Raw genomic sequence first — 23,052 nt, 5'->3', positions numbered from 1 at the left:
ATCACTCTTACTTCGGAAGAAATGGTTCAAATGGCTCTGAGCACTATGGGACTTAACATCTTAGGTCATCAGTCCCCTTGAACTTAGAGCTACTTAAATCTAACTAACCTAAGGACATCACACACATCCATGCCCGAGGCAGGATTCGAACCTGCGACCGTAGCAGTCCCGCGGTTCCGGACTGCAGCGCCTAGAACCCCAAGGCCACCGCGGCAGGCTTTACTTCGGAAGACTTCTCTCCATTGAGAATGACATGTCGCGTTCTGTTATCTAGGAACTGTTCAATCCAATCACACAATTTGTCTTGCGACCTTACATTCTCGTGACCGCTGCCAGCAATCACGTGTAATGACTACATTCCTGCCAAGCCTTTCTGCGGTATCTCAGGGGGAACATCGAGCTCCCTGTAGCCGTATTACACGACCTTATTCAAACTCAGTGAAGTGTTGATAATAGCGTGTTATCTTAATGGCATTCTTGACTAACACCAACTCACCACGTCCAATCTCAAAGTATAGCGTGTATTTAAAGTACACCTGATTTGCGTCCTCATAGTGGCGCTACTAGTGCGACTCTCATGCGACTACCGCAGAACTTGAATAGGCAGCACTCAGGTGTAGAAACACGCCTACCATCTTTCTCTTATGTCGCACGTCGTCTCCTGGTGTTGCGATTTTTTACCGTTAGTGCAGTAGTTACGGATTTCTGCCTATTTTACTTCCAGTTGAAGTTGTGTATCGCTGTGTATCCTGTCTTACTATCTTTGTTACGAACTCTTGATTGTGCTGATTCGCGACCCTAAGATTCGCTTTTATCTCGACATTTCGAACATTTCTCTTTGTGGGGTGGTTCCGTTCCTTTACCATTACTTGGCTGAATGGGATTTGCTTTGCGGTACTTTAGCCTTTAGCAGCTGTGCTAGTCATCCCACTGTAATGATTATTGGTACTTCCTTTTGTTGTAGAGTTGTTAGACTTTTAGTGTGCAGCGCACGTCTCCAAATTTTGTAAATTATCCAGTCTCCAATAGTTTTCAGGATTCGATTGTATGGATAGCTGTCTCTCTAACGTAACGTTTGTTTATTTATTTTCTGACAAATTCCGTTCTTTCCTGGCATCTCGCTTTCTCCTAGACGGCTATTTCTACCTCCTATTGTATGTATTCGGCGAATTATCTATTCTATGATCAGTTATTATTAGTCTTTCACCTAGAATCGATAGGCAGGATACGCCTGTCTAGGAACATCTGATACTGGGAAGTCATTTCAATTTGCAGTACACGATCTACACTTTGCACTGTTTGCTCTTTCCACAATCTACATTCTTATGGCAGTCTTCCCCGCAGTCGGCACAAGTGATTTATCTAGTGCAGTTGGTTGCCACAATTATAATCCTGGCACACGCTACAGTGGAATTCCAACTAGGTTATAATTCGCAGCCGTAGCTTCAAAGCCTTATGCCTTTTTAGGAAGGTTCTTCTCATGGTATGTCCTACCTTCACCATCTGATGACCTACTGTCTTTCGATCTAGCCTTAATTTTCGGAATGAACTATGTCAAAATGATACCTTTCTAGTTGCCCTTCAAAGTATTGCTGATACACGATCTCTCTTAGTTGCTGCGCCTCCAAGTCAGAAGGGACTTGGAAAATTCTCACTGTAGGTCGCAAGTAAGACATTGTTGCAGTTTACTATTAATGACTCATTTTGCAGTATCATCTTCTGAACCGGTTCCCATAATAACTGTCTTTTTCATTTTAAGTATCAGCAGTATGCATATTCTCTCCTCTGCAGGACTGAAAATAGCTGTTAATTTAGGCTGTACAACTTTGGCATCCTCATTCGTCGGAGACTTAAAAACTGGTATCGCAATGTTGCTGTGCTTATTTAGTTGGTCACATTTGCTCGTTCCTCTGCTGTGATGGCCTGTCTAGCTACTGTAGTGGTAAACGGTGTGCCCCTTTTTGGTTCAGCTTTCAGGCTATCAATGTTCACCGTCGAAACTAATGTAGTCTGCATACGATAGCTTCTTTAACTTCCCACAATGCGACTTTTATTTCCCCTTTCTTAGATGGCTTAGGACCACAAAGCTCCTCGCCAAAGAACTTAGTAATTTCGCCAAAAATTTCGCCGGCGCTGGGCGTTCTCGATAGACCTTTCTCTCCCTTCGTGTAGTTTGCCATGAAAAAGCTGGGAATAGCGACTATGCGATGTCACTCACCCCTCTGCAACGCACGCCACCGGAGAAGCAGTGTCAGCAGGGCCGGCCGCCCACGCCCACGCCGGCGCCGTGACGCAGCCGCGTCCGTCCAGCCGTCGCAGACGCTGCGCCACACCACGGTCATAGCGTCAGTTACTGCCTCCTTCCACAGCCACCTGGCTTCGTCGAGCAGATGCTTTCAGTTTTAACTACCCCACACGTCCACGCTATCGCCTACGTCTAGTCGATCGTAGCTGAGTAGCTCTCCCGGTCAGAGAAACCGTTAGCTGCACTAACAGCTGTGTCGCAACATCAGTTTCAACCACGCAAGTATCGTATTTTCACGAAGCCGATGTTACACTGCGGCCGTCACGGCAGCTAGAGGTAGTGTACAAAAATATGGAAACACCGAAAACATGTTACACCGTAGGATATACTGCAAGCAGCCACAAGTTTTCTTTAAATGATTTTATTATACCATTACGAGTTTCGGGCTCCAAGCCGTAGTCAGATGGTAGCTATTTCTTCATTTCCAGTTTTAAACTTTTGCCGCAAAATATAACGAAATGGTAACTAATAGTTTACAAACGATTTTACATTAGTGTCCTAAAATTTAACAAAGTTTTTATGATTGCATAGTTTTACACTTATATGCTATATACATTTTACTTCCAGAAAATTCCTCATCATAGGGCAGAGGTTCGATTTTCTTAGACGGCCGGAGTGGCCGAGCGGTTCTAGGCGCTACAGTCTGGAACCACCCGACCGCTACGGTCGCAGGTGCGAATCCTGCCTCGGGCATGGATGTTTGTCATGTACTTAGGTTAGTTAGGTTTAAGTAGTTCTAAGTTCTAGGGGACTGATGACCACAGAAGTTAAGTCCCATAGTGCTCAGAGCCATTTTTTTGATTTTCTTACTTCACTGATCAATATGGATTGTAAAGGAAAATCAACCGCGGTCCTATAATATGTAACTAAGGGCTTTTTGAGAAGTACGATGTACAGAGCATATACATTCATCAAAAAAGTTTTGCATCACCTCGGTTCCGAGAGTACCGGAACCTGTACAGAAAATTGTAATAGACATCAAGAAACATCAAAATAAACATTTCCGCCCTTTTTAGTGCTCATGAAAACAATACACTGCATGTTGTACCACCATACAGCATGACCTTCAGAGGTGGTGGTCCAGATTGCTGTACACACCAGTACCTCTAATAAACAGTAGCACGTCCTCTTGCATTGATGCATGCCTGTATTCGTCGTGGCATACTATCCACAAGTTCATCGAGGCACTATTGGTCCAGATTGTCCCACTCCTTAACGACGATTCGGCACAGATCCCTCAGTGGTTGGTGAGTCACCTCGTCCATGTACAGCCCTTTTCAATCTATCCCAGGCATGTTTGATAGGGTTCATGCCTGGAGAACATGCTGGACACTAGTCGAGCTATGTACTTATCCTGAAGGAAGTCATTCACAAGATGTGCACGATGGGGAGGGGGGGGGGGCGGCGGCGGCGGCGGCGAATTGTCCACGAAGACTAATGCCTCACCAATATGCTGGCGATATGGTTGCACTATCGGTCGGAGGATGGCATTCACGTATCTTACAGCCATGAGCACCAGCGGCGTACGTCGGTCCCACATGCCACCACAAAACGACACGGAACCTCCACCTCGCTGCACTCGTTGGACAGTGTGTCTAAGGCGTTCAGCCTGACCGGGTTGCCCCCAAACACGTCTCCGACGATTGTCTGCTCGAAGGCATATGCGACGCTCATCGGTGAAGAGAACGTGATGCCAATCCTGAGCGGTCCATTTGGCATGTTGTTGGGCCCATTTGTACCACGCTGCATGGTGTCTGGTTGCTAAGATGGACCTCACACCATGGATGTCAGGAGTGAAGTTGCACATCATGCAGCCTATGGCGCAAAGTTTGAGTCTTAACACGATGTCCTGTGGTTGCGGGAAAAGAATTATTCAACATGGTGGCGTTGCTGTCAGGATTCCTCCGAGGCATAATCCGTAGCTAACGATCATCCACTGCAGCAGTAGCCCTTAGGTGGCCTAAGCGAGGCATGTCATCGACAGTTCCTGGATCTCTGTATCTCCAAGTCCGAACATCGCTTTGGTTCACTCCGAGACACCTGGACACTTCCCTTGTTGAGAGCCCTTCCTGGCACAAAGTAACAATGCGGACGCGATCGAACCACGGTACTGACCGTCTAGGCATGGTTGAACTACAGACAACGAGACGTGTACCTCCTTCCTGGTGGAATGACCAACTGATCGGCTGTTGGACCACCTCCGTCTAATAGGCGCTGCTGATGCATGGTTGTTTACATCTTTGGGCGGGTTTAGTGAAATCTCTGAACAGTCAAAGGGACTATATATGTGATACAATCTACTCTGTCAACGCCTATCTTCAGGAGTTCCGGGAACCGGAGACATTCAAAACTTTTTTGGTGTGTGTATGCATGTTGAACTGCGTATTCACAAAAATTTTATTGAATTTTAGAACAAAAATGTAAAACTTGCAATGAAGTCAACGTTACCATCAGACAGTGGGCTCAGGCCCGAAACCCGTAATGGTAAAATAAGTTCAAGGAAACTTGTGGCTAGTCGCTGTAGTCCCTACAGTATAATTCACGGAAACAGCTGCGGTGTTCGCCATCTAAAATGGATATAATTACTTTACGTAACACGGTATAGAAAAACCGTTGGCGTTCAAAACAGCTTCCAGTCTCGGAATGAATAAAAACAGCTCCTGTGTGGTTTCTAGGGAATCTTTCCCCATCCTTCATGCAAGAAGAGTTGCAAATGCAGGTAGTGATGGTGGAGTGGATACAGACTACGTATCTTTCTCTCTGAATTAGACCACAAATTCGCAGCAATATTGAGGTCTGATGACTGGTGGCCAGGGGAGACATTTCATCCTCGTCCTCACAGAACCAGTTCTGGGAGATAGCAGCGGCGTGAAGAGGCGCCCTATCGTCGTGGAACACAGCACTGCCTTTGGGGAAGAAACATTGTAGCATGGGATGGACCTGAACAGCCAACACGGTCAAGTAATCCTTGGCAGAAATAAGACCTTTCAGAGTAACCATGCGGAGCACGGAATACCTCGATATGGGTCCCTAAATTACCGGAACCCCTATGTTTCACTCTTTCAAAGTAAACCTTTGCCAGAAATTGGAAACAATGTTAAACAAAACTCATTCGACCAAATACCGTTGTTCCATTGCTTCACAGTCCACATTTTATGGATTCGGCGCCACGTTTTCCTGCTACGGGCATTTTCAACACTGATAACTGGTATTGAAGCTTTTGGAATTCCAAATCGCCTTGCGGTTCCCTGATCAAGGAGCTCCCTTTGTGTTTTTGGTGCTGACAGTCCATGAGTACGACGTTCAGTTATGCTGTGACCTTGCGGCTGTAGTTCTTATTTTTCGTTATAGTTCTCATGAATGACTGTCACAATCAGTCAACAAACAATATCGTCCGTCTTGTGACTTACGCGATCACGATTTTCCGCTTTCCCTGTATGCGGTATGAGTCTTCGATATGATGTTTCTTGAAACACCAACCATTTGGGCTACGATGTAACTGATGCACCCACCATACGAACATCAACATCGTCCAAATTCACTTAGCGCAACGTAGTACGCTCACAGCTACATAGAACACTGATCCGACAACGTACTTAGGACATTTCACAGGTGTTGTGCGCAATACCTGTATCATTGGCTAGCATTTGCAGTCAGCTGAAAGATCCATTTCTTGTCGTTTTTCCATATTTTTGTCCAAAAACCTCTGCATTTTTGTCACGTTCGGCCGCCATTGCTGCTGATTTTTATTCAGAATTTAAGCAGAGGCTGGTACCGAACCCGCGACCCAGGAAGTATTTATTACTAGTCGAAGACGCTTTCTGGATCAATTATGAAGGCGGTCGGCGTCTCACTAACTGAAAATCTCATGATCTATATTAAAAGCTATTACTACTACTGAATGGGAGCGCGAGTACGAGCAATATACTGGCAAGCTGCTGGTCCACCACTCTAAAAAATAAAACTGATGTGTAAGGAATCTAGTCAGCATTTTATGAGCCCCATTGCTCGTGACTGCAAAGACACGTTGCTCTTTGCGAGCAGCTGGTGAAACGCCTGATGTCTGTTTTTCCAATGAACAAAAGGAGGCACTTAGATTCAGAGGCGACAGCACTGTTTCATGCTCAAACGTCTAACGACTCGCGAGAAAAATGAGGCTCAGAGAATGCTCATGCTTCTTTCCGCGTGTTTCTTTTTCTTTGTCTGAGGAACTGCTGATCTGTTCGTGACCATGCTTCTCGCACGTGTGTACGCACGTTTACGAGCTGGATGCTTCTGAAAACAGCTAAACTGAAGCTGTGTGGTCCTGTTGGATAATATTTTTAGAAACTTCAGCCCCAACAGTAAGTAGCATTCTACTGTGGTTGGCACTATTCTCTATTACCTCACTAATCGACATCCTTTCGAAGAACCATCACCTTCACAAGCAAGTCCTGAGTGAACTATCCAGACCTCAGGATCTGAGACTTAGGGTGTCATTATCTGCCAACTACCTCACGTGAGAGGTATCCCCGCAGTCTTGGCTCTATACAGAGTGAAATAATCCACACTTTGTTGAAAATAATTATAAATGGACATTTCCATCAAAATAGCAGAGGTTGTTAGTATAGCTCTAGAAGAGGTATGCTCTAACAAATTAAATTTACACTTATTTCGTGTTAAGAAGTCAATGTTCGAAGTTACTTTATGACTAACTCAAAACCACCATTTGGAATAGAAAATTTGTGAGTAATTAAGAAATGAAATTTAAAAATTTCCCCAGGGTATACGTTGTTCCATGAAATTTCTGGCGAACTGGCGGATATCAGAAACTTGATATCTTCATAATTGAGCGCAGAACCTTCCGACCACCTTCAGGATACACAGGGGAAAGTACAAGAAGCTCCACTATTTATAAACCTGCTGGAAAATGCTTATAGTAACCAATTGTCACTGAGCAACATTTCCTTGAACGGATCGGGAAGTCTGCTTCCAGTTTACTACTGTATCGGATCCTGTCATAGAAAAACTTTTTGTTCTGTTTAGCAGGCGGCGTTTCCGATTTTACAGTATTGAGAAGGTCACCATGGAAGGTCCTCTTAGCAGTGTACAGACTTGCAACAGAAGCGCATGCTCCAGAGGAGTCTTAAATAGGGTAACTATGTATTTTCATCAGTTTACACCTGAAGATGGCCAGAAGGCTTTATGGCGAAATATCGGGGTATCAGGTACAGACATCAGGCAGTCCACCCGCAGTTTCATGAGACTACTTCTTTCAAGTTCTATTAATATCCGCCTCGACAACAGAAGCTTCCAAATGCTTATCGCTGCAAAATCTCAGCATAAATGTTTTTATTTTAGTACTCTTTGTTAAGGTGACAACACTACCCACAACTTCTTTTCAGAGTAGTTCGTGCTTCCCGAAGATCTACAGACTTCAACGTGAAGTCCTTACCCAATATGGATGTAGCAAAACTAAACAACGCGAAACCGCACTTACAACAAGAGAAACGAGTCACATCGAGCCATCCATATTGCTACACGACACAAACACAGAATAACTGTTATACTAATCACAGTAGCTACTAGACCTACTATTATGTAACTTTACCCATGAGACTGCGGATCACATCTGTAACCCCATCAACTCTGACTCCCGGAATGTATGACTCAGAGGCATTTCTTCACGATTTCGTACGCGATCTGAAGCATTCTTCAATAAGTGTTCCTCTTGCCTTTCGGAACTAACCCCCGTCTCCGAAGAAAGGTGACAAACAGGCCAACCAGGAGGTTTCATTTCCTTCACTAATCCATCTTTGAAGACCAAGTACTTCGTTTAGCCAATGGAATTTAAATTGTTAACTAATTATTAATATTTCCGTGGTTAAAGTATTGTACTTGAGGTCACTTCCTAGTTCAACGAATTTTCCTTATGCATTCCACTGATAACGATGGTACTTCCGGTCATACTCTGGTCCTCTAAGACCAGACACTTACGTCACTGGCATCTACCACCTAGCTGAGTTGCTCCGTTGTGATCTAACTGTACTCAACTCGCCGCTCTTTTCCTACATTAAAGATAGAATGCCACCACTCTGGCTATTCCACATTGATTGCTACTTTGTAAACAAAGACCTGAAATTCCAAGTCTTAAAAATTGGCTCTGATGAAACGCAAAAGCTTTCGGCACGTCACACGATTGTAAGGAAGTATTTCCTTCCGTACTCATATTTCAACATTTATTTACTGTGTCAGATTTATTCGTGTGGCTGAAGTATTCGTGTTTGGTTTCTTATAGAAATCATCGACAGCTTTGCTGTGTGTATTTGAAGTCGGAACCACCTTTTATTGGTAGTGCCAATAAGTTTCGTGAGGGCACAACTACCATCAAATAACGTTGCAAAATCTGATACGGGAACACTGCTCGTCTTGATAATGGACATGTTTTTAGAAATGATTTTTGAAGCAACTGAAACTTCTGCCTAAACAAGATTCTTGTAACTAGTTTCAACTAAAAGATGAGGTTTTAATTGCTGTTAGGGGAAGTAGGTTAGAAAATTTAAAAAGGGAAATGGATAGGTTAAAGTTAGATATAGTGGGAATTAGTGAAGTTCGGTGGCAGGAGGAACAAGACTTTTGGTCAGGTGATTACAGGGTTATAAATACAAAATCAAATAGGGGGTAATGCAGGAGTAGGTTTAATAATGAATAAAAAAATAGGAGTGCGGGTTAGCTACTACAAACAGCATAGTGAACGCATTATTGTGGCCAAGATAGACACAAAGCCCATGCCTACTACAGTAGTACAAGTTTATATGCCAACTAGCTCTGCAGATGAAGAAATTGATGAAATGTATGACGAGATAAAAGAAATTATTCAGGTAGTGAAAGGAGACGAAAATTTAATAGTCATGGGTGACTGGAATTCGTCAGTAGGAAAAGGGAGAGAAGGAAACATAGTAGGTGAATATGGATTGGAGAGAAGAAATGAAAGAGGAAGCCGCCTTGTAGAATTTTGCACGGAGCATAACTTAATCATAGCTAACACTTGGTTCAAGAATCATAAAAGAAGGTTGTATACCTGGAAGAATCCTGGAGATACTGAAAGGTATCAGATAGATTATATAATGGTAAGAGAGAGATTTAGGAACCAGGTTTTAAATTGTAAGACATTTCCAGGGGCAGATGTGGACTCTGTCCACCATCTATTGGTTATGACCTGTAGATTAAAACTGAAGAAACTGCAAAAAGGTGGGAATTTAAGGAGATGCGACCTGGATAAACTGAAAGAACCAGAGGTTGTAGAGAGTTTCAGGGAGAGAATAAGGGAACAATTGACAGGAATGGGGGAAAGAAATACAGTAGAAGAAGAATGGGTAGCTCTGAGGGATGAAGTAGTGAAGGCAGCAGACGATCAAGTAGGTAAAAAGACGAGGGCTAATAGAAATCCTTGGGTAACAGAAGAAATATTGAATTTAATTGATGAAAGAAGAAAATATAAAATGCAGTAAATGAAGCAGGCAAAAAGGAATACAAACGTCTCAAAAATGAGATCGACAGGAAGTGCAAAATGGCTAAGCAGGGATGGCTAGAGGACAAATGTAAGGATGTAGAGGCTTGTCTCGCTAGGGGTAAGATGGATACTGCCTACAGGAAAATTAAAGAGACCTTCGGAGAGAGGAGAACCACTTGTATGAATATCAAGAGCTCAGATGGCAACCCAGTTCTAAGCAAAGAAGGGAAGGCAGAAAGGTGGAAGGAGTATATAGAGGGTTTATAAAAGGGCGATGTACTTGAGGACAATATTATGGAAATGGAAGAGGATGTCGATGAAGATGAAATGGGAGATACGATACTGCGTGAAGAGTTTGACAGAGCACTGGAAGACCTGAGTCGAAACAAGGCCCCCAGAGTAGACAACATACCATTAGAACAACTGACGGCCTTGGGAGAGCCAGTCCTGACAAAACTCTACCATCTGGTGAGCAAGATGTATGAGACAGGCGAAATACCCACAGACTTGAAAAAGAATATAATAATTCCAATCCCAAAGAAAGCAGGTGTTGACAGATGTGAAAATTACCGAACTATCAGTTTAATAAGTCACAGCTGCAAAATACTAACGCGAATTCTTTACAGACGAATGGAAAAACTGGTAGAAGCGGACCTCGGGGAAGATCAGTTTGGATTCCGTAGAAATGTTGGAACACGTGAGGCAATACTAACCTTACGACTTATCTTAGAAGAAAGATTAAGAAAAGGCAAACCTACGTTTCTAGCATTTGTAGACTTAGAGAAAGCTTTTGACAACGTTAACTGGAATACTCTCTTTCAAATTCTGAAGGTGGCAGGGGTAAAATACAGGGAGCGAAAGGCTATTTACAATTTGTACAGAAACCAGATGGCAGTTATAAGAGTCGAGGGGCATGAAAGGGAAGCAGTGGTTGGGAAAGGAGTGAGACAGGGTTGTAGCCTCTCCCCGATGTTATTCAATCTGTATATTGAGCAAGCAGTAAAGGAAACAAAAGAAAAGTTCGGAGTAGGTATTAAAATCCATGGAGAAGATATAAAAACGTTGAGGTTCGCCGATGACATTGTAATTCTGTCAGAGACAGCAAAGGACTTGGAAGAGCAGTTGAACGGAATGGACAGTGTCTTGAAAGGAGGATATAAGATGATCAACAAAAGCAAAACGAGGATAATGGAATGTAGTCAAATTAAATCGGGTGATGCTGAGGGGATTAGATTAGGAAACGAGACACCTAAAGTAGTAAAGGAGTTTTGCTATTTAGGGAGCAAAATAACTGATGACGGTCGAAGTAGAGAGGATATAAAATGTAGACTGGCAATGGCAAGGAAAGCGTTTCTGAAGAAGAGAAATTTGTTAACATCGAGTATAGATTTAAGTGTCAGGAAGTCGTTTCTGAAAGTATTTGTTTGGAGTGTAGCCATGTATGGAAGTGAAACATGGACGATAACCAGTTTGGACAAGAAGAGAATAGAAGCTTCTGAAATGTGGTGCTACAGAAGAATGCTGAAGATAAGGTGGGTAGATCACGTAACTAATGAGGAGGTATTGAATAAGATTGGGGAGAAGAGAAGTTTGTGGCACAACTTGACTAGAAGAAGGGATCGGTTGGTAGGACATCTTTGAGGCATCAAGGGATCACAAATTTAGCATTGGAGGGCAGCGTGGAGGGTAAAAATCGTAGAGGGAGACCAAGAGATCAATACACTAAGCAGATTCAGAAGGATGTAGGTTGCAGTAGGTACTGGGAGATGAAGCTTGCACAGGATAGAGTAGCATGGAGAGCTGCATCAAACCAGTCTCAGGACTGAAGACTGAAGACGACAACAACAACAACAACAACAACAACAACAACAACATAGGGGAAGGAAATACACATCGATAATTTTTGTAATCCTTTCCCTAGACAAAACCCAATATCAGTTTCGTTGTCATCTAATCAAAGCGAATCGTTTGATACAAATCACGAAAACTGACTTATTTCGGCGACGTGCTAGAAATATCGGAGGAACGAGCAGTTTGTGAGGGACTCTTAGTGTAATTTGTATGTACTGAATTATATGCGTTATTGGCGATATGAACAGTTTAGAACTACATGAAACTTAAATTGATTAAGTCGCATATTGTGTTTGCTTAACTCCATGAGAATGACGTCACAAGTCGCTTTAATAAAAGCAATCCCAGGTCAAAATTGGCAATCGTGGGAAGTGTGTTGACACGATATACACAGTTGAACCAAGCAGACTCATTGCAGACTCAGACAGTAAAATTTATTCCCCCATGCTCTTAGAGTCTTCCTGAATTACGTCCAGGGAATCAATAACTGACAATTTGTCAACATCGTCACCCGGTACGTTTAGTAATTTCTCGCGTCAACAAATAGGTACTTTCCCCTTGAGAATTCTAAAAACCTCTCTAATAGGATTATCCCAGTATCGAGTTTTATTGATTTACTTTTCAAAGTATTTTCGTAAAGTCCCTCTTAGGATGTAAAAATTCTGGACTCTAAATTTCATTCCTTAATCTATTTTGTTTTCTTAGCAGCCGATATTTCACGATGCATAATTTTTTAAAATCTCTGCTGGTTCTGCAACTTTCAGCTGCTTCGGATGCCCACAATGAAACTTCTCCACTGGTCTTTGACAGTATAAACTGTATTTTATCTTGTTCCTTATAGAGTGGGGAAATATATTGCTGAAACTTTTTACAAACACCATTGGTTGTATAGAATTTTTGTACTCCGAATATATTTGAGATTGCCTAGCTTTGAAAATGCTGTGTTCAGCCTTAGATGACGAAACAACCCCCTTGCGATCAAAATATCTGTCTTCAAGATCCGACTCATCGCTACTTCTACCGTTACTATGGTCGCTGTCTCGCCACTTTCTCTTTCTAACGGGCAATTTATTTCTAAAATGCGGTTCTGGATATTTTTCAAATTTGTTTTGTCTTTTAGGACTACCCTCACCTTTTGGAAAACGGTTAATTACATATTCCTGCCGCACAGGCATCTCTGATAAAACTTTTTACTTATTAACACTGAATTCTGCATTAATTTGTTCCACGCTGTCTACCTCCTCGGATCGCGGTGCATTTGGGTTATTTGTTGCGTCGCGTTCTCGATAGCATTCTAAACTTGCGTGTGAATTTCTTCTGCCTTTGCTTCTAACCATTCGGATAAATCATCCTATATCTTAGTCGTCTGTTTACTAAGATAGCCATCAATAAACTCCTGCCCCGGGATTTTTAAATCTTTTACTTGTTTAGTTACTTTATCAACCTGTTCTATTTTAGTCTGTTCTTTATTTATTGCCTCCACATTCCCCTCGAATTTGGAGACTGAAGTTTGCAATGTTTCGTTCATTTCATTAGGAGATTTTATACTTAATGTTAAAATATCTATCTAGGCAGGTAAGTATTCATCCCTTTTCTTAGTATGTGATTCTAGGTTATTAATCTTTAATACCTCTTTCTTAAATTCTTGGTCTTGATAATCTCTTTTCTGTAATTATAACATCTCCTCCCGAAAAGCTTTTCCGCAAGTTCATGTCGTTCCTCTTCTTTCCTTTTTCTAAGTTCGCGTAGTTTTACTCTAAAATTTCGTCTCAAGACTAAGATTACATTGTTTATTTAGTTCTACTTGTTCCTGGTCTGATTGCACTAGTAATTCAAACAGCGTATTGATACTGATATCTCCAGATGGCATATTGATCACACTGGTAAGATTAATTTCCTCACAAATACCTACAGTTTCAAACTCTTAACTTACGGTATGGTCATTACTCCTTACCAAACTAGTTCTATTCATATTTGTCATTTCAGGTTCCAACAAATCCTCTGTTCTATTAACATCTAAATTTTCCACACGGTTTTCGTCCTCGGTCGTATCCCCAAAGTCCGTAGACGTGTATCTAGATTCGATCTTCACTGGTATCCCCGTTTCATTGTCAGATGTGCGTGTGTGTTCCAAGTCGCTAATGAAGCAGCGAGCGCTAACCTATTAAGTACGAGAGGTGTTCAGAAAGTAATATAATACTTGTTCTGAAATCATGTTGGTTTTATTCATGACTCCAATAGATCGCATTTCCCACTCTTATGGCTACAAAACCCTGGTTTTCCACAGTCTGCGTCGAACACGACGATTTTACGGTAGTTTAACGGGAGGGCCTGTATGCCCTGATGATACCACTCTACTGGTCGACGTCATAGCCAACGCCTTGCTGCATCGAACAGAGGAACCCCTTAGAAGTCCAGTAAGACTATGGACATAACTGGCGGCTGAGGGTGAGCCTTCGAACTTTTTCTTCGGAAGGAGATGGTGTGATGACACCGGATGGATTGCGTTTTGTTTCCGATCCCCGCGGCATTAGCCGAGCTGTCTAAGGCGCTGCAGTCATGGATTGTGCGGCTGGTCCCGGCGGAGGTTCGAGTCCTCCCTCGGGCATGGGTGTGTGTTTATCCTTAGGATAATGTAGGTTATGTAGTGTGTAAGCTTAGGGACAGATGAGCTTAGCAGCTAAGTCCCATAAGATTTCACACACATTTGAGCATTGTTTTTGTTTCCGATTCGAAATGATCAACCCATGTTTCATCGCCTGTATGTATATTCGACAAAAATTTCTACGATCAGCATCGTAGTGCACAAGCAACAACACATAAATGGTCCTTCGTTCTTTTGGTCTTGTGTTAGACGGTGAGGAATGCAGCGGGCAGACACCTTTGAGTACCCGAAGTGAAGTATGAATGTGACAGGACTACCAACAGACGTCCCGTTGTGCAGATAGGTGCCTGATCACATCGAATGCAAGTGTCCGCATGTTCCAACATTTCATTTCAGGAGCTACAGTTGTGTGTAGAGGGTCATTTTGAAGGCTACGTATAGCGTGGCCACCAATCTGAACTTCGTGAAACAATAATGAGTGAAGCGAGGACATTCCATGTAGACAACAAATTCCGCATTTTTCCACCGAAATTGGGCGATAAATGTGTTGCATTGCTTACTGAAAGCCCTTTCTGTGTACACGGGCATTGTGGATTTGAGAATCAGCTGATTGGGACTCTTACTAATCGTATTTGAAGTAAATGGGAGGTCGATCTCACCATACAAAGAAGTGTGATCTCCATGACAGACATACTAGAATTATTAAAGCTGTCACTCCCATCACAATACCCATCACAATACCCATCACAATACCCATCACAATACCCATCACAATACCCATCACAATACCCATCAATACCAATCAATACCAATCAATACCAATCAATACCAATCAATACCAATCAATACCAATCAATACCAATCAATACCAATCAATACCAATCAATACCAATCAATACCAATCAATACCAATCAATACCAATCAATACCAATCAATACCAATCAATACCAATCAATACCAATCAATACCAATCAATACCAATCAATACCAATCAATACCAATCAATACCAATCAATACCAATCACAATACCCATCGCTTTTCTTGACTGTCAACCACTTCCTCTCTGGAGGCCCCAAAATTTTTTTATGTTGATAAGGATTTTTTATCCTTTAATTTTATCGTAGACCGATGCGTCCTGTTTGTAGTTAGTGAGAGCCCAGTACAGTCAGAGTAGCGCGTAGGACTGACCTGTACACGCGGCGGCCGGCGACGGAGTTGGCGGTGGTGTGCGGCGAGACGAGCAGCCGGAAGAGCGGCGGCGCGGCGAGCCCGGCGACCGTGAGCGCCAGCGCGGCGCCCAGCAGACGCCACAGCAGCCGCTGCCGCGACATGCGGCAGCCCTCCCTGTAACACAGGCCAGCGGAGCCACACTCAGCACCGAGCAACTTCACACAAACGCATTTACACTACTGGCCATTAAAATTGCTACACCAAGAAGAAATTCAGATGATAAACGGGTATTCAGTGGACAAATACACTAGAACAGACGTGATTACATTCTCACGCAATTTGGGTGCACAGATCCTGAGAAATCAGTACCCAGAACCAACACCTCCGGTCGTAATAACGGTCTTGATACGCCTGGGCATTGAGTCAAGCAGAGCTTGGATGGAGTGTACATGTACAGCTGCCCATGCAGTTTCAACACAATACCACACTTCATCAAGAGTAGTGAATGGCGTATTGTGACGAGCCAGTTGCTCGGCCATCATTGACCAGACGTTTTCAGTTGGTGATAGATCTGGAGAATGTGCTGGCCATGGAAGCAGTCGAACATTTTCTGTATCCAGAAAGGCCCGTACAGGACCTGCAACATGCGGTCGTGCATTATCCTGCGGAAATGTAGGGTTTCGAAGGGATCGAATGAAGGGTACAGCCACGGGTACATTTGAAATTTAACGTCCACTGTTCAAAGTAACGTCAATACGAACAAGAGGTGACCGAGACGTGTAACCAATGGCTTCCCATACCATCACGCCGGGTGATACGCCAGAATGGCGATGACGAATACACGCTTCCAATGTGCGTTCACCGCGATGTCGCCAAACACGGGCGCGACCATCATGATGCTGTAAACGGAACCTGGATTCATCCGAAAAAATGAAGTTTTGTCATTCATGCACCCAGGTTCGTAGTTGAGTACACCATCACAGGCGCCCCTGTCTGATGCAGCGTCAAGGGTAACCGCAGCCATGGTCTCCTAGCTGATAGTACATGCTGCTGCAAACGAACTGTTCGTGCAGATGGTTGTTGTCTTGCAAACGTCCCCATATATTGACTCAGGGATCGAGACGTAGCTGCACGATCCGTTACAGCCATCCGGATAAAATGCCTGTCATCTCGACTGCTAGTGATACGAGGCCGTTGGGATCCAGCACGGCGTTCCGTATTACCCTCCTGAACCTACCGATTCCATATTCTGCTAACAGTCATTGGATCTCGACCAACGCGAGCAGCAATGTCGCGATACGATAAACCGCAATCGCGATAGGTTACAATCCGACCTTTATCAAAGTCGGAAACGTGGTGGTACGCATTTCTCCTCCTGAAACGAGGCACCACAACAACGTTTCACCAGACAACGCCGCTCAACTGCTGTTCGTGTATGAGAAATCGGTTGGAAACTTTCCTCATGTCAGCACGTTGTAGCTGTCGCCACCGTCGCCAACCTTGTGTGAATGCTCTGAAAAGCTCATCATTTGCATATCACAGCATTTTATTCCTGTCAAATTTCGCGTCTGTAGCACTTCATTTTCGTGGTGTATCAATTTTAATGGCCAGTAGTGTTGATACCTGCTGCCCCTACCGATGTTGATTTATGCAACCCGCAATGTTTTACCCGCCCTTCAAACACCACGTGCGAGATTTTCCTATTCTCTCGCTCACTACGCGCAAACTACACTGAAGTTCCAAAGAAACTGGTAAACGCATGCGTGTTGAAATACCGTGATATGTAAACAGGCAGAATACGGTGCTGCGGTCATCAACGCCTGTATAAGACAAGTGTCTGGCGCAGTTGTTAGATCGATTGCTGCTGCTTCAATGGCAGGTTATCCAGAATTAAGTGAGTTTGCTTGTGGTATAGTCGGCGCACGAGCGAAGAGACGCAGCATCTCCGAGCTAGCGATGAAGTTGGGATTTTCCTGTACGACCATTTCACAGGCGTACCTTGAATATCAGGAATCCGGTAAAACATCAAATCTCCAACATCGCTGCGGTTGGGAAAGATTCTGCAAGAACGGGACCAACGACGACTGAAGAGAATCTTTCAGCATGACAGAAGTGCAACCCTACCGTAAATTGCTGCAGATTTCAATGCTGGGCCATCAGCAAGTGTCAGCGTACCAAGCATTCAACGAAACATCGATATGGGCTTTCAGAGCCGAAGGCCCACTAGTACCCTTGATGACTGCACGACACAAAGCTTTACTCCTAGCCTGGACCCGTCAACACCAACATTGGACTATTGATGACTGGAAACCTGTTTCCTGCCCAGACGAGTCTTATTTCAAATTGTATCAAGAGGATGGACGTACCAGGATTTGGAGACAACCTAATGAATCCATGAACCCTGCAAGTCTGCAGGGGACTGTTCAAGCTGGTGGAGCTCTGTAATGGTGTAGGGTGTGTGCAGTTTTAGTGATATGGAGCCTAGATACGTCTGACAGGTGACACGTACGTAAGAATCCTGTCTGATCACCTGCTCCCACTCCTGTCCATTGTGCATTCCGACGGACTTTGGAAATTCCAGCAGGACAGTGCGACACCCTACACGTCCAAGTTTAAACACTTCCGCTGGCCACTAAACTCCCCAGACATGAACATTGAGTAGATCTGGGACACCTTGCAACGTACTGTTCAGAACAGATCTGCACGCCCTCATACTCTTTCAGATTTGGGAACAATTCTGCAAGATTAATGGTGTCAGTTCACTATAGCACTACTTAAGACATTAGTCGAGTCCATGCCACGTCGTATTACGGCACTTCTGCGGGCTTGTGGGAACCCCTACACGATATTAGGCAGATATACTAGTATCTCTGGCTCTTCAGTGTTTTAGCCCTACAGAAAAGATGAACAGGAGCTTTTTCGTAGGTAATTTAATATAGTTTAATTTTGCACTGTGATACATTTTAGCTGAACGGTTTCAGAGTTGTTCTAGAAAAAAAAACGTACGGAAATGACTTTCAAATACACTCTCGCTTCTGCACTCAGCTCCCACGAGGCAGGATTTCTAGCATTTTGTTCGTCTCACTGCTTCCTACCACTGTACAAATATTTGCAGCAGCAGGAATTATTTCCCAAATTCGATCTTTTCTGGTCTTAATTCGGAATGGTTCCTCTGAAAGGGCACGGCCGACTTCCTTCCCCATCCCTCCCTAATCCGATGAGACCGATGACCTCGTTGTCTGGTCTCCTTCCCCAAACAACCCAACATATTGTAAAACTGACGTTTGTGTAAATTTTACGTAACCGTTTTGTGAATTTTGACAACAAACTATTAGATCGTCTTGTTCGGCAGGCCTTCTGACTACGAAACTGTGCTTTGGGGGATGGGGTGGGGCGGTTAAGTTTGGAACGAATTTAAATGTAATTAGTTTTAGCCTAACGTTTATGACAGTCTTTTTTCCGTCGTTACCCTCACGGCCGTGTTCAGATTAATGATGTAGAGGAAATAGCCAACTACGCTGATGGCATAATAGCCCGATCAACTAACACCAAACTAAAGTCTCATGTCGGGAATAGTTTCCATAGTCTGTAGTTTTTGTTCGATGGTAGGAGGGAGTGCCACGAACAATATACCACAAATCCTGTCTGGTGAAGGATGAGTGTTGTGGTGGATATGCGTTTGAAGGTTACTTTAAGTTTTTCTTGAATAACTCGAGAACTGTGGCCTATAACGAAAACTTATTCCGGTATAAAATTTAGCTACATTAAAATTCCTCCAAAAAGGTCCTGTTTTTTCTGTGCGAGTAGTAGTTCGCGCGTATCGAGAAAGAATATGAAATCTCTTATGTGCTGTTTGAATGTCATGTATACCTTTGTGGGTTTCATGAGACATCGGTAACGGTATCTGAATCACCCTATATACACCGTTAGTCGAGTAATACATAACATCTCGCTTATTTCGTGAACGATTCCAGATATCGAAACGAGGTTTTTTGGCAAATTATGGTCGTTGAAGCAAGTACGATTTTTTTTAAATAGAATTACATCTTAACGGCAAGCGAGAAGACCACTGTAGAGTGACAATGCTCGTTAATTTCGACATTGAAATTTTTCGGAAAAGAATCCGAGAAGTAACCTAAAACTGAATGGGAAGTCTGTTGAATCGGCTATTGTGCTGTAAACACTTTAATAAGAGGCTACGTCGTTTTATCAAGCCTTTCGACTGTTTACTTGTCTGAACTGCAGAATTAGCAGCAACTGCGTCGTCTATCGGCAAGTCATTTCTGCTTCAACATCTCTTGCTTGAAGTCATTTACACCAGAAGTTAGACATGCTAAGTTTGTACGGCGAATGTCAAAGAAATGCGATAGGGTGTTATAGGGATGTTATGTCCTGATTGTCGCTGTCCGTCGAGCTAGGCACGTGTACGGATTACTAGCTCAGTCGTGCTAATAAGCAGGTTCAGTGTGAACAGATGAGAACAGACTGACATAGCACAAGAAGAGTGTGTTCTGGCTACAACGCTTATCAATATGCATTATGCCAAGAACTATGGCATCAGCCTGACGAGTGTCATTTGCATCTTGCAGAGAGAAGTTTCACCCATGTCGTCTCTTACTACATCAGGCACTCCGAGGACAGACTTGGAACGTCTTAGAGAATACTGGGAAACGACACTGTTTTTCCCATATGTGCTGTTAACAGACGATGCGACGTTTACGAACCATGTTAATGTAAATTTACGTAACAAGCACTACTGGGCAGCTGAAAATGCACGCTGACTTAGTCAAATACAACGACTTAAGCATAAACGTATGGTGTGACGTCAAAGGAAATTCCATTGTGTGAGCTTACTTCTTCGCAGGGGTGTTAAATGGAAATACGTATTTACCCCTGCGTAAGCCACAATTTGTATTGTTCCAACACGATGGCTGCCCGGCTCACACTTCCGGTTTTCCAACGCAAATAATGAAAAGTTTCCTTACCGATACGATAGGATCTGCCCCAACTACGCCACACGATATGCGCCTTCGAATCGCCACAGCATGCAACGGCATATCAAATGTACTTTCAGCGGCTCATCTATCTCAAAGTCGATTACAAATACGCCTTGCAGTAGATGGTAAACAATTTGAGCGCATACGTAAAACTTTCGCTAAGAAAAGCCTTTACTTTGTTGTAGATATTCCCTCAGTCATTGTGTTTAAAAGGTTTAGTTTGTTTAAAGACTCTTCCTTCTAATTACAATTTTGAAATGTGTGACAACAGGTGGTCTACTTTAAGAAGCAAATACGGATCAGATTGTTTTTTTTTTTAAATATAGGGAGGTTAGTTTCTTCCGTAAATAAGGCTGTTTATCATTTCGAAGTATGAGTAACCGACGTTTCTGTTCCGAGAGTGAGCACCAAAGGGGAGGGTTTAAATGGAAACTGTAGCTGTTTCCACAAACCTGGAAACGTATACGCGTTTGAAGTAGTTTTCCTGAGCATCTGATAAGCCATAAACCAGAAGCCAGCATAGGCCGTAGTCCCATATACAAAAATCATAGCTGACCTTATATCTATGTCGTACAAAAAATGCCATTTTATTTTAGTAACATAGGCCTGTGTAGCTTCATATAGTGGAGCTCTGCTTGGCGTTGTGTACACCGCAGTGCCCGAATTTGGCGGCATCGATTTCCAGTTTTAGTACATTTCTTGGATTCTTTTTCCACATGTTTCGACGTCAATATTAATACGCTTTATGACACTGTAATAGTCTTTCCAACAGCTACGGAATGTAGTTTCGAGAAATATAATGTTCCACTAAAAACCATACTTGTTTCAATAACTCGGTTGATACCATAGATCAGAGTATGATCCACACAAAATGGTAAATGCTCCTCAGCATACCATCACTCACAATCTAATAAATACAGTCGCGACACTGGTGTCAAAGCCGTTAGCGTTCGACAGCTGTAGCGACATTAGCGCTCCGAGCGGTGAGAAAGCAGTGACGTGTCAAACGATAATTTATGTTTTTTTTCTGATTATGTAACTGCATAACTGCCCGCCCGGTTAGCCGTGCGGTCGAACGCACGACTTTCCGGAGTGGGAAGGAGCGCCTGGTCCCCGGCACGAATCCGCCCGGCGGACTTGTGTCAAGGTCCGGTGAGCCGGCCAGCCTGTAGATGGCTTTTAGGCGGTTTTCCGCCTGCCACGGCGAATGCAGGCCGGTTCCCCTTATTCCGCCTCAGCTACACTGCGTCGGCGATTGCTGCGCAAGCAAGTTCCTCACGTACGCGTACACCACCATTACTCTAACACGGAAACATAGGGGTTACATTCGTCTGGTGTGAGACATTACCTGGGGTGGAGGGGGGGGGGGGGGATTCGACCGGGGGCCGAACCGCACAATAACCCTGAAAGATTGGTTCGGTGTGGGCGGCGGGGGGTGAAGTGGACTGCGGTAGTCGTCGTGGGGTTGTGGACCAATGCGGCTGCGGAGCCTCTCCGTTTCTAGGCCCCCAGTTAACATAATACGACGGCATAATTGATATAATTTTGCGTTCCATCACTAAGTTACCAAAGACATGAATTATCGTGAAAACTAAAAATAGCCGAATTTCAACCGGTTCAGTAACATAAGATACAACTTATGAAGAAATGCCTTCGAATTTGTGAATAATTGCAACTTTGTCCTCTGATACCCAGAGAATGTAAATACATATTTCACGCACTAGAAGCATATATTTCTGTTGTCTTTTATGATAGAGACTTCGCTTGACACGCACAGAAAAAAAAAATATGGGGTCCAATGATTCCCCCATTCTTAGACTTCATTCGACTTTACAGGAATATTTTTGTAAATTTAATTACTTTTGATTTAAAACTAATATGTTTAAGATTCTTGCCATCTCTGGCTCAGATGTAGCAACAATTGTTGAATTTGTTACTTCTGCGCTGCAAAACTGTTATTGCATTTTGATACTTCGTTATGACGTCTGTGCGATTTTCCCTTCAACTAACTGTGCGGTGGCTTATATGGTACGTTAAATAAAGTCGTTGTTACATTCCATACCGGTGTCCTACGTTCCACATTCACTATTTGGCTGGAAGTGTAGCGTCAAAACTTCGCTTTATAGGGTGGATACAAGACGTCTTTCTGTAAAAGATAAGGTCTTCTGGTGTTTACTGGCAATTTCCTATTATTAAAGAAAAATGACGTTTTGCAGTAGGTGTCCTACGTTGTAAGAGAACTAAAACTGTCCTGTAATCTAGAGTTCTGTACCTCTCAGTGTCCTTAGGAAACTCTAGTACTATGTGATTTTTTAGTTAATTTTTACCGCACGGCTGTACTGTGAGAACTGTTACATAAACTATAGTATTCGCACTCATCCGACACCATACTCAGAAGTGTCACTTGCTAGCAGCTTCACGCGTTGCTGTCTCAGTAGATAACGAAAACCAGACGGAGTGTCGCAACTTATGTTACAAAGTGCTATCAATTTTGGAAAACTGTTTCGATACCTCTAACCGTTCACGAAATAAACGTGTTGTCTGAAACGACTCACCCTGTTTAAACTCAGACTATTTCAGCACCATCGTGCCATCGTCAGTGGGTATTGTTTACTCTGTTCTTAATTTTC

General features: G+C 43.3%; 1 protein-coding gene across 3 annotated transcripts in view; it reads right to left on the bottom strand.

The window, feature by feature from the left end:
* Nucleotides 1-23,052, bottom strand: part of LOC126262314 (probable beta-hexosaminidase fdl) — an 880,573-nt gene that overhangs the window by 128,142 nt on the left and 729,379 nt on the right. For all 3 annotated transcript variants that reach the window (XM_049958865.1, XM_049958867.1, XM_049958866.1), the window contains exon 3: nt 15,444-15,599. In XM_049958865.1, the coding sequence (XP_049814822.1) occupies nt 15,444-15,586 (143 nt within the window). In that variant the 5' untranslated portion in view covers nt 15,587-15,599. The remainder of the gene's footprint in view (nt 1-15,443; nt 15,600-23,052) is intronic.

Source organism: Schistocerca nitens, chromosome 6, assembly GCF_023898315.1.
Source record: "Schistocerca nitens isolate TAMUIC-IGC-003100 chromosome 6, iqSchNite1.1, whole genome shotgun sequence".
Taxonomy (NCBI): Eukaryota; Metazoa; Arthropoda; class Insecta; order Orthoptera; family Acrididae; genus Schistocerca; species Schistocerca nitens.
This window is presented reverse-complemented; position numbering and strand designations above follow the sequence as displayed.